This window comes from Auxenochlorella protothecoides, assembly GCF_000733215.1.
Source record: "Auxenochlorella protothecoides strain 0710 unplaced genomic scaffold scaffold33, whole genome shotgun sequence".
NCBI classification, from domain to species: domain Eukaryota; kingdom Viridiplantae; phylum Chlorophyta; class Trebouxiophyceae; order Chlorellales; family Chlorellaceae; genus Auxenochlorella; species Auxenochlorella protothecoides.
Window position 1 is genome coordinate 401,545 of NW_011934206.1, and position 11,220 is coordinate 412,764.

At 64.6% G+C, this 11,220-nt stretch overlaps 5 protein-coding genes across 5 annotated transcripts in view; 2 read left to right on the forward strand and 3 right to left on the reverse strand.

The window, feature by feature from the left end:
* Positions 1-365: 365 nt before the first annotated feature.
* Positions 366-727, forward strand: F751_3157 (hypothetical protein; the record flags this gene model as incomplete). Its single annotated transcript, XM_011399025.1, has 2 exons — positions 366-491; positions 590-727. 2 exons carry the CDS (start codon positions 366-368, stop codon positions 725-727), a joined length of 264 nt encoding a protein of 87 aa, XP_011397327.1.
* A 100-nt stretch (positions 728-827) lies between these two features.
* On the forward strand, positions 828-2,657 carry F751_3158 (2,3-bisphosphoglycerate-dependent phosphoglycerate mutase 1; the record flags this gene model as incomplete). Its single annotated transcript, XM_011399026.1, has 4 exons — positions 828-1,331; positions 1,630-1,916; positions 2,151-2,340; positions 2,499-2,657. The coding sequence occupies 4 exons, from the start codon at positions 828-830 to the stop codon at positions 2,655-2,657; spliced, it is 1,140 nt and encodes a 379-aa protein (XP_011397328.1).
* Positions 2,658-3,124: 467 nt separating this feature from the next.
* F751_3159 (Cycloartenol synthase) lies at positions 3,125-8,052 on the reverse strand (the record flags this gene model as incomplete). The annotated part of the gene is made up of 14 exons (XM_011399027.1): positions 3,125-3,274; positions 3,514-3,684; positions 3,936-4,137; positions 4,303-4,469; positions 4,595-4,766; positions 4,976-5,251; positions 5,515-5,624; positions 5,843-5,910; positions 6,030-6,112; positions 6,306-6,430; positions 6,642-6,824; positions 7,037-7,214; positions 7,392-7,634; positions 7,844-8,052. 14 exons carry the CDS (start codon positions 8,050-8,052, stop codon positions 3,125-3,127), a joined length of 2,337 nt encoding a protein of 778 aa, XP_011397329.1.
* A 196-nt stretch (positions 8,053-8,248) lies between these two features.
* Positions 8,249-9,516, reverse strand: F751_3160 (hypothetical protein; the record flags this gene model as incomplete). Its single annotated transcript, XM_011399028.1, has 3 exons — positions 8,249-8,342; positions 8,543-8,832; positions 9,091-9,516. 3 exons carry the CDS (start codon positions 9,514-9,516, stop codon positions 8,249-8,251), a joined length of 810 nt encoding a protein of 269 aa, XP_011397330.1.
* A 584-nt stretch (positions 9,517-10,100) lies between these two features.
* F751_3161 (Cytosolic purine 5'-nucleotidase) overlaps positions 10,101-11,220 on the reverse strand; it is a gene marked incomplete at both ends in the record, with an annotated part of 3,612 nt that continues 2,492 nt past the window's right edge. Inside the window, 2 exons of the mRNA XM_011399029.1 lie at positions 10,101-10,247; positions 10,505-10,579. Coding sequence (XP_011397331.1) covers positions 10,101-10,247; positions 10,505-10,579 — 222 coding nt within the window. The remainder of the gene's footprint in view (positions 10,248-10,504; positions 10,580-11,220) is intronic.

Sequence of the window (11,220 nt, forward strand, 5' to 3'; positions counted from 1 at the left end):
GAAGGGGGAGAGGCAAACCACCCACCCGGGCCGGCGAGGGCGGGAACCTGGCCCCGGCACCATTCGATTGCGGGGGGTGCAGCTGGGAGGGTCCCCCTCATCACACGCTGCGCCTCGAGGGGCCGACAGTGCCGCATCGCTCCCCGTACTGCGCTAAAGCTCCCCTCCCCAGTTCCTCGTACCGATGGTGGCCCCATCTGCCCGCTCCTAGCCGTGACCGGGCGGCATCGGCCGGGCTGTCTGCCAGACCGCTCCCACCTGGTTTCGTGGACAGAGGGCAGACGAGGGGGCAGCATGGCTCCTCGCGCCTTGTAAGGGCCTGATCCAAGGGTTCTCGACGCGGGCGCGCTGTCGGGGCGTGCCACATGACAAGCAAACGCGGCAGCTGCGCTGCCGTACCCCCCTCCCGTCCGGGTCTGTCGGAGGAGGTCCCGGACCCCAAGCGCCGCAAGTCCAGCATCCTCCACTACCTCCGCCCCCAAACCTCAGCAGTGAGCTCCTGAGGGGATATCATAGGATCCGGGCGTGCCCAACAGCCAGCCCCCCACCGTGTCCCGCCCACCCTCCCCCTCCACTCTTACCCAACCAGGATGCCCCGGCATGGCGCCCCAAGGAGTCGGACTCGGCGCCCGGCTCACCCGCCATCGACCTCCTGCCGGCCATCACGCCAGGTACCTTGCCAGATCCCAAGCCCCTGCAGCTGTTTGGGTCTGTCTGGCATGGCTGACGGCCTTATTTTCCTGCAGTCCCTCACCCTCCCATCCCCACCCCCTCCCCACCCTCACCCAGCTGCTGCGCGGCTCCCCCTGCACCTGCCCGACACCGTGATGGCTTCTGCCACGGGCTGCGCCACGCGCCTGGGCCCGCGGGTGGCTGAGGAGACGCTGGCTAGTCTGCAGCGCCGCTTCGTGACGGCGCAGACCCTGGCCACGCCGCGCTTGGGCGCGCCCGTGCTGACCCTGGACCTGGGCCGCCTGCCCGCCGCGGGCGCCGACCTCAGCCCCGGCGGTGAGTCTGGGAGCGAGGGCGAGGAGAGCGAGGACGGCTTCACGCTGCACTCCCAGCCCGCCTACGAGCGCAGCCTGAGCCAGGCGCACTGCGCGCCGGGGCCGCCCTCCTGCCGCACCCCCTCCGACGAGGGCGGCTCCACCCGCTTCAGCTTTGGCTGCACCCAGGACGCGCCCATGCCCCTCTCCGCCCCGGGCCAGGGTCCCGCCCCAGAGGCAGCCGCGGGGAACACCCCCCTCCTAGACCTGGCGGCACCCATCGGCTGCGTCTCCGACTCCACCCAGAAGCTGTTCCCCATCTTCAAGCCCAAGAAGGACTACAAGGTGTGTTTTGTTTGGGGGGTGTGGGCGCGGCGGAGAAGGTGGGGGAGAGGAGGAAGGGAGTGGCAGATGTGGGGCTGGCAGGGGAGTCGAGTGTCTGTTGCACATGGGGGCCTCCCTTGTGAGGTCAGGACCCGTTATGGAACGCATGTCGCCCAATGTACGGGGCAGTGCCTTTGAAGCCCAGTCTTGTCCGCCCCCCCCCAGCCTGGTCGTGGTGTGCCTCATCGCCTTGTTAACAAGGAATTCAGAACGCCCCCCAAGAAACCCTTCCCCCGTCATATCCCCTCCCTCCACGCAGCACCTGTACATCGTGCGACACGGGGAATCGGAGTACAACGCTGCCACGGCGGCGGCGGGGACGGGGTGGGACGACCCCCTCATCTTCGACGCGCCGCTGACGGCGCGAGGGCGGGCGCAGGCCTGCGAGCTGCGCAACACGCTGGCCGCGCTGGGCCTCCCCGCCAACGCGTGCTGGGTGACCTCGCCGCTGCAGCGCGCCATCGAGACCCTGGTGCTGGCCTGCACCGGCAAGGAGCGAGGGGTTGGGGGCGAGGTCCGCCTCCCCTCCAGCCTGCACATCAGGAGGTGGGTGAGAGGACCCCCTGGTGCTCGGGTGTACTGAAGATTCACCCCTGAAAGCTGGGTGGGGATGGAGGCTGAGGCTGCTTTGGGAAGCGCGGCGATACAGGGTGCCCCAAATGTCGCAGCCTGGCCATGCTGGGAGACACTGCGTGCCAACCGTGCACCACCCGTTGGTAGTTTCATCGAAGTGTCCCGCCCCAGCTCCACACATCCCACCCCTCCCCGCTCTACCTGCAGCGAGATCAGGGAAAAGCTGGTCACCGCGGGCGACGTTGGCCAGCCCGCCTCGGTACTGAAATTGCAGTACCCGGAAGTGGCCGCCCAGCTGGACGAGCTGCCGGACGTTTGGTGGCACTGCCCCAGGGACAAACCCAACTGCACCATCACCCGCGCCTTCCAGTCGCGGGAGAAGCAGGCCGCCGTCCAGGTGGGCCGGGGCGGGTGGTTGTGGGGGAGGGAGGGGAGGATTCGAATCGCCCACATCTCCTGCAGGGGTCGGGGGTGCATGCGAGTGGGTCCCAGCCCGCCTCTGCAACCCTCCATCAGCTTTGAGCCCAGTAAGCCCACTCCCCATGCTTTGCGCAGAAACGCATCGCCGCCTTCAAGCGCTGGCTGTACGACCGCCCCGAGACCGTCATCGTGGCGTTCGGGCACAGCTCCTTCTGGAAGCACTTCTGCGCGGGGTACTGCGGCGTCAAGCCAGAGCGCATGTACAACTGCGAGGTGCGGCACCTGCAGCTGTGACCTCCCGCCGAGCGGGGCGTGGGCCCCTGCTTTTCCCCCACCAGCACCACCATCTATGAACCCATTGTCACATACCCATTGGAGGCACCGCACCATTCTTTTTATATGGAGAAAGGCCAGATGGGGATGGCAGGGGATGGGTGAAGGGTGAGATGCCCTCAAACCGCTGCATGATTCAGCTGCCCAGGATGCTTTTCTGGGTGTGGCCAAGCGCTCAGAAAGAAAACAAGGCAGGGAAGCATCTGGGCTCCCTCCTCGCCTTTCACAGGCAGGGTCTACGCCGGGCCTGCCCTGTCACAACCTTTCCTCAGGAAGCCCTCCGTAACAGACTCGCACAATGCTCATCAAAAAGGGTGTGTGGTGCACCACAGGCTCTCACACACACACAGGGCGGGCTGACAGTGCTGGAAAAGGCACCCTCCAGCCAGGAGTGGCAGCCGGCTGGCACACTCCACATGCTCTGAGGCTCACGCACTCGTCCCTGCTCCCAGCAGCGCCGTCCGGTACTCTCCCAGGGCCCAGATGGGGAAGATATTGCGGTAGTTGGCGTACTGGATCATGCAGTTGCGGTTGAACACGCCGGAGATGCTCTGCTGAGGCCAGTCGCCGCTCGCCTCCTGGCGAGGTGGTGGGGAGTGTGGAACATGGATTCGCTGAGCTGGGGAGTCGTACTTGAATTGAATGTTTGGCAACGAAACCTCTGCACCCAGTCACAGGACGACAGAGTGTGGCCCCCTTTCTGCTCATGTGAGCTGGAGGACGCTTTGCGCGGCCAAACAACAGAGGAGCACCACTATCTGTAGTGCCTTCTCTGTGAGCCCTCATCAGCTTCACGCTACTCAGCAGGGGCGTGCACCTCCCATTCCCTCTTCACTTCTGACACCCTTGCCTGAGCGAGGATGAGGCAGCGGGCGGCCGCGTGGCAGGGGGCGGCGTCGATCTCGTGGTACTTGGCCGCCAGCAGGGCCAGCAGCGCCCAGCCGGTGTTCACCACGTGGCTCGCCTCTCCCTCCGACTGGTGATACTCCTGAGCGCAGGTGGGCATTGTTTTCATGGTGTGTGAGAGGATGAGTATGGAGGCGGGTGGGGCAGATGCGGTGGGGCATGCTTGTCCCTGTTTCGTTTTTCAAGGAGATTCATGCATGCAGCCGTCCTTGCCCTCAGCCACAGGCTCGGCAGCATGTGCAAGTCTTACGCTTGCAGACCCCCGATCCCGTGCCAACCCCCCGCCCCCCCCCCCCCCCCCCCCTCCCACTGAAATCACCCCCACCTCCTCACCTTGGTCTGGCTGCTCAGGTAGCTCTCTCCCCACCCGCCGTCCTGGCGCTGTTTGGAAAGCAGGAACGCGCAGGCCCGGCGCAGGCACGCCGAGCCGTGCACGTCCTCGCCCGCGGCGGCCAGCGCGACCGCGCCAAACCAGGTGCCGTAGGTGAAGGACACCGCCCAGTTGCCGTACCAGGACCCGTCGGGGCGTTGGATGCTGTGGGCCAGCGGGGGAGAGGGGTGGGAGTTTGGTGCGTGGGCTGGTGGCGGTGGCTGGTGTGCAGTCCAGCAGCCCACCTGCACACCGTGGCACCCCCAAGGCCCGACGCCAGCGACGCCATCCTGGGCTCCACACAGCAAAGCTACGGGTGCCCATGCGTACCTCTTGATGTACCGCACGCCCCGGTGCACCGACATCTCGATTTCGTTGGTGCGGTGCTCCGGGTGCTGGGCCGCAAAGGAAAGCAGGGCGGTGATGCACGCCGACGAGCACTCCACGTAGTTGTAGTCGATGACGATGTCCCCAAACGTCTCTGACGGGTTGATGAGCTGGCAGGGTGGCGTGTGTGGTGTTGGTGTGGCGAGGTGCTGTCGAGACAAAGGCTTGTGCTCCCTACACATCACCCAAAGCAGCACTCATCGTTCCGATCCACGGCGCCCAGCCATCCCCACACCTCCAGGATGGGGTGGGAGCGCTGGTTCTCGTACGTCGCCCACCCGCCGTCCGGGTTCTGGTAGGAAAGCAGGACGTTGACGCAGTCGTGCAGCCGCTCGGCGGGGAGCGGGGGCCCGCCCAGCTCGCGGCCAAGACTCGTCAACGTCAGGGCCGCCTTCAGCCCCTCAGCACTGCGCGTCGGGAGCGGCGGCTGTTGGGATCAAGAACATGGGGCTGGGCTGCATTGGTGCCAGGCCCCTGGGGCAGAAGCACACAGGGATTTTCTCCTCTTCACATACTCTGCGGCACTCCCTGGCCCCCCCTGTGCACTTACCAGCCACCATGAGCACCCCCTTCTCACCCCCCCAAACGTAGACCCCCCACTCTCTTTCCATCCCACCTGCAGTCGGAGATGGGCCAGCCATGGTCCCCCGTGGAGAAAGGCCACGCCCCCCTGCTGATGTGGCGGTAGTACTCCTCCAGCGGCTGCTGCGCCTCCTGCGCCACCTGGTTGGCGTCGATGAAGCGCGCCGCCGCCTGCAGGCACGCGCCGGCCTCCCCCGCCAGGCCGGTGGAGGCGACGGCCTGCACGGCAAAGGCAGTGTCCCACAGCTGGCTGCCGTTGTAGCCCTGCATCTTCATGCCGTCCTCGGCCACCCACAGGTAGTCGTACAGCCTGATGGGGGGGAGGTTGTGTTGGGAGGGATGGGGGTGGACAGAGACTGCAAATCTGTAGCATTGTTTGTTCACCTCACCTAGATCACCTAACTTGGCACTCATGAGGCACTGGCAACACTTCAGCCTAACACCAGCAGCTGCTTGGCGGCTGGGCGCTGTCCTCGTCAGTGCACTTGCTGGCTTTCAAAATGGTCTTGCCCCCCCCCGGTTTAGAAGCGCACACGAGACGATAACGAGTTTCCCTCCACCAACTCAATTCACCTCGGCAGATGGAGCTTGAACTCCTGGCTGTCCGGGTTCTCAAACCAGCAGCACACCATATTGAGGATCTTGTTGACCGGTCCAATGTCAATGTATCTGGTGTTCTCATCCTGGGGTTGGGTGCAGTCGGGTGTTGAGGCTGTGCGGCAAGTAATTGTGTGCAACAGGAGGGATGCGGAGAGGAGGCTCCGGTCTGAGTTCTCTGACCCATGGTTGAAATACAGGGCTGCGTGGTATGCGGGGTTGCACACTGCGGTACACGGCAAACAATGAGCAGGTGCCTTTCAATAGCAGTCACCAACTATATTCATTCTCCACTTGCGCCTACCTCGTAATGGATGTGCTTCATGCACTCTTTCAAGGCACGCTTACGCAGGCGGGACCCATTCAGCACACCTGGGGAGATGGGCAAGAGAACAGTGTACTGGAGGAAGTAACAAGCAAGACACCCCAGCACTTCTCTTCTGTGATCCAGGTCACATATCGTAAGCCGTGACCCCTCTTAGATGACTCACGCTCAGCCTTGTACAAGGTCCACCACAACACGTCCTGGATGAGAGGGTGGGGGTAGTACAGATCCTCTGCTGCAACCTGGTTCCTGCGCAGCATTTGGGGGGTGGCGGGGGAGGGAGTCCGAAGAGTCTGTGGTGTGCAAGTACCGATTAACATGTTGAGGATGTGAGGGGTGATGAGTTCGGGAATCATCCAAAGTTGAGCCAGCTCACCCTCACCAACCCTCGATCCCGGCCATCCGAGACCAGAATTATCCAAAACATTAAGACAGCAATCACCTGGCTGCATTCCAGTCGATGCTGGCATAGGGGCCGGGGTACAGCTCGTCCCTCAGGGACATGACCAGGGGGGTGAGCTTCCCGGTGGCACGCCTGCCATACAGATAGCTCATCGGCAGGTAGACCTGCGAGGGGCATGGACATGGCACAGGGATTGATGCTGAGCTCGAGAAGAGTGGATTTCTGTATCCTCTGACTGGTGCTGGCCCAGCGCGTGCCAATCGCCCCGCAGGCTGCGCCAGTGCATGGCTGGTCTGGGCCAAGAGACGTTCCAGCAGCCAGCTCAACACGCATCCCAGTGCACACCCCCGCCCGGGCACAGGCCTCAGCGCGCACCATCCTGCAGTGGCACCAGAAGCGCCCCGGGTGTGCCCAGCCGATCCCCGTCCACTTGGAGTAGGGCAGGAGCCACATCTCCGGGGGCATGGGGTTCATGCCATCCCAGGAGTAGACGCCCAGCACCCCCAGCCAGAACTTGCCCCAGGAGGTCGTCCAGGTGGCGCCGCCGTGCTCGTGGATCTGGGGGGTCGGAGGGGTGGGGAAACCAGTGATTCAAGGATTTACTCTCAGTGTGTCAAAATAGCCTTGTTGGCCATGTACCCAATCTTTAGCCCATGCATCAGATGCGACCATGGTTATCCCACATGCAGTCGCACGCAGATCCTGATCTCAGCCTGGGCTCTTTCCAATCCACAGCGACATGACATCAATGCCCTGACCGGCGCACTCACCCAGGCGCGGGCCGCCGCAGCGGTGGCGTCGTCGGGCGAGACACCCAGGAGGCGCAGGGACACGTAGGAGAAGACCGTGCCAAACATGGTGGAGGGACCCTCGATGTGCAGGCCAAACCCTCCATCCGGGTTGGAATGGTTGTTCAGGTACCTCACCATCTCAGCCTTGTGCTGCGGGCTGCACGGGGAGGGCGTGGCCCAAGATTCTCAATGCTACAGAGCGACGAAGAGGCGACCCAGGCTACGGTAAGACTTCACGATGATGGCCCACAGGCCTCGGGGGCAGCGCCCAGCCAGCCAGCACCCTCCGCTCCCCAACAAACCCCCCAGACCGCCCGTGCCACTCCCGCCCCACCTCAGCACGGAGTCAAGGGCGGAGGTGACGTACAAGCCAATGAGCATGCCAGGCATGAGGAACATGGGCCCCCCGTAGTCCCCGGGCCAGTGCCCATCATCGCACTGCAGGGACTCGAAGAAGGAGATGCCGTTGCGCAGGCTCGCCTCCACCGTGGCAGCCGAGGCCGGCGCGCCCGATCCAGACAGGCCGCGCTTGTCCACGGGGAAGGGGCCGCAGGAGCGCCTGCCTGCATACTGCAGCCTGCATGGAGCACATGGAGTGGGGACAGGGTGGGGCGAGGCACCCTGGATCCCTCACGCCTGCAAAGCATGGCGCCGACCACCTCTCAACAGACAGGACGGCCCGCAACCAAGGATGCCGTGATCTGCAAGGCACATGGCATTGTTAGCAAAGAGGGGCGACATCTGGGCAATCGGCTCCTCCGATCAGGTGCCCACGCCAGCACCCACCTGAGCAGCTCGTCGGCAGCATGCTTCTGGTGCTGTCGGTTCTCTGTGAATACTTGGCGGGCCTTTTCGACGGCCTCCCTCTCATCCGGAGTGCCGGCATTCTCCTCCCAGCACCAGACCTGACGCCCGCAGTGCTTGTTCACGCTGCGCAGCAGCGGGCTGGACCGGCCCAGGCCGTCAAAGTCCGTGGAGGGTCGAAACTTCCACATGTTGCGCCCAACACTCGCGGTCCGAGCAGATTGGGTAAACTTCAATCGACAGCGTTCGGTCGGAGGAACACAATGTTGTGGTTTGCACGTTATGTGATAGGTGACGAGCCCCTCGGTGCTGGGCGCGCGCGGAACCGGGTTTCGAATTACAGGTCACACTTTTCCCGCATCCCAGGGCACCGGGTTTTTCCCACGCTCAGGCCGCAGGGTCTCCTGGATCGCACAGGATCCACAGGCCGCTGCAGGTCTCTGCATCCGCCGACGCCATGATCGCCAGGAAGTGCAGCCCCCTGCGCAAGGTGGTAGCGGGGTTGGGCATGTGCGGGGTGCTAGCATGGCTGGTGCATGGCTCTGACCCCTGGCACGACAATCACAGGCAATGCACTCCAGGGATAGGGCTGTAGTCCTCTGCCCACAACAAAAGGCCTGCACTCTACGCCAATCTCCTGCACAAACGTTCCGCCGCGCCCGCAGACCCCCCAGCACTCACCCCGCGTCCGCCTTGGCGGCCTGCCAGGCCTCTGCTTCGGCGCTGGTCTCCTCGCTCCGGCCATACCGCCCGTACCGCCACTGTTGGCTCACCCCGGCTTGCAGCACCAGCCCCGCGCGCTCGGTGTCGGCCACCACGCCGCACAGCTCCAGGCCCGCGGTCCAGGCTGCCAGGGGCCCCGCCCGGCGGCTGTACACCGCCACGCCGGGGACGAGCGTGTCCTGCCCCGTGCCCTCCGGCACCGGCGCGCGGCTGCCAAAGGCGCGCCCCGCGTCCACGTCCTCGTACTCCTGAGCGGGTGAGGGTGGTGAATGGGTGATCGTGGCGACTGGGAACCTGGGCAACAAGCTCCCCCATCGCATCGAACTGTGGAGGGCAGCCAATCCCAATGCTGTTCTCAGGTCTGAAATACCCACATGGGGCACCAACCTTCTGCTGCTCGCTCAGGCTTCCCTTTTCCTCCACTTACCTCCCACCCCACCCCACCCACACCCACACAACCAAAGAGGACTCCCACAAAAAGAAAGCCCGCATGCCTTGAGCAGGACGTCCATGGGCAGCTGCACAAAGGACCATGCCTCGCCACGTAGCGCCGGCGGCAGCTCCGCCACGGGTCCCCAGTCGGAGCGCAGACGGGTACCGGCCTTGAGCGGGGAGAAGCGCGGGTGGGCGGGGTACACCTCCTTGGCGCGCTGCGCCAGCCAGTCATACAGCGTGTAGCAGCGGCGGCTGGGCAGGGGGACTATGTCCTGGTCCGCCAGAGCGCGGCTGATGATGGTCTGCATCTGGCCGCGGAAGAAGCGCGCGCGCTCCGGCTTGCGCGCGCCAGGGGCGGTGAGCAGGGCCTGCAGCACCCGCCCTAGCTCCCCGCTGTTGATCTTGTTGTTGGGGAACACCTGGACGTGGCGCCAGCCCCTGGGGCCCGGCTCGCAGATGAGCAGCTCCCACACCCGCTTCCCGCGCTCATCCAGCATGGGGCGGGAGCAGAAGTCCAGCTCCCAGTCCTGGCCGGTGGGGGCGGGGGTCGTGGGGCTGGGCTGGGGCGTCGCGTCGGGCGCGAGGGTGGGGCTGTGTGCGGAGCACTGGGGGCGAGCCCCACGGCGGGGGCGATGGGCGCGGGGAGACCCGGCTCTCCGGCCTGAGGCGCCGCGATGCACAGACGTGTGTGCGACGAAAGGCTTGGCGAGTGGAACGCACGGCAAGGACTGTGGAGAGGCACCGCACATGCCATGGGTCTGCATGGTGAAGGCGCCCGGCATAACGCGATCCACCGAGGATTGCCGATATTTATCCCAGTAAATACCCTGCAGCCTCCATGCGTATGTAGAAGGGTATTTCAAACGCCATGCATGCCTTCCATGCCGTATATCTACCGGCATGCACCGAAAACCGAAACTCATGTGGGTAGTTCGCGCTTTCCCCTCTGGTTTGGCCTCGAGGATCTACATCGAATCTCGGTTTCTGGGAACCCCAGATACTTGCAAGTCAAACGGACCGTGTCCATTACGATGATTCGGGTTCGACTACCCACGACTCAGGGGAGTGCAGGGGGCTGCCGTCAGGGGCAAGGGGGTGGCAGCTCGGAGGCCGGCGCCAGTTCGTCCTCGTGGCACATCGTGTCCGGTCGGGCCTTGTAGCTCTTGTCAGGCGAGTAGAACATCAGGTTTGCCACGTGACTGGTGTACAAGCATGCAAACCTCTCGATCTGTAGTGGTGGGTGGGTGGGTGGGGGGTTAATTAGGTTGGGGAAGGGTGTGCAGGAGAGATCGTTTGGCAATGACTCTGTACGACACGAGCACCGAGCTGCAGCGCAGGCCGGCCGGCATCTTCCACGAGCCCGGCAGCCACAGCCGGCGCTCGACGGCCCGTCCTCCACGCCGGCAATCATCCGCCCTGCCACCGCGTGCACTGCAAGCCTGCCTGGTGCGCGTAGCGGGAGTTCTGGTACCCGGTCTTCAGCACCTGGCCCCAGACGGGGTGGAAGTGCTCGTGGTGTCGCTGCAGCAGCGACTGGTGCAGGCCCCGCAGCCTATCCCTCTACACAGCGGGGGATTCGTGAGCACTTTAGGGGGAAGGGGACTCAGGAAAGTGATCCCCAGGTGACTTTAGGCTCTGTTAGGTCGCCCTCCATGTTGGCTGGGGGCACGCAGGTGAGGCCCATCCAGGGACCCAGTCTTCTTGCACCAGATTCATGCCCCCCGTCATGCCACCTCCCGTGCCGCCTCCCTTGCGCCGTGCGTGACGGAGCAGAGCTCATATGGGACGGGGCCCATCACCCCCCACCGTCCCTTGCACCCCATACGACAGGCAGGGCAGGCAGGCGCCCACACCAACGCACCTCCTGCTGCAGCTTGTCCATGGCCGCCTGCACCTCCGCTGCTGCCGCCTGATCTCCTGCCACTCCATCGTGCCCCTCTGCCGTGCCACCGGCGTGCCGCGCCGCCCCCGCCACTGCAGCCTCTGCGCGGTGTCGGGAGGGCCCCGGTCCTCAGCATGCATGCATTCAAAGGAGCGGCGGCTGGGCGTGCCCGTGCCGCCCCCCTCCCAGCTTGCCATGCCCGCCTAATCCGTCCGCCCAACCACATGTGCGTCCGCCGTTGTCTGCATGTTCTTCCATAGCCCAATTGGCAATACGCAACCAAAGAACATCCCCTCTCCCCCCCCCCCCAAAACACCCC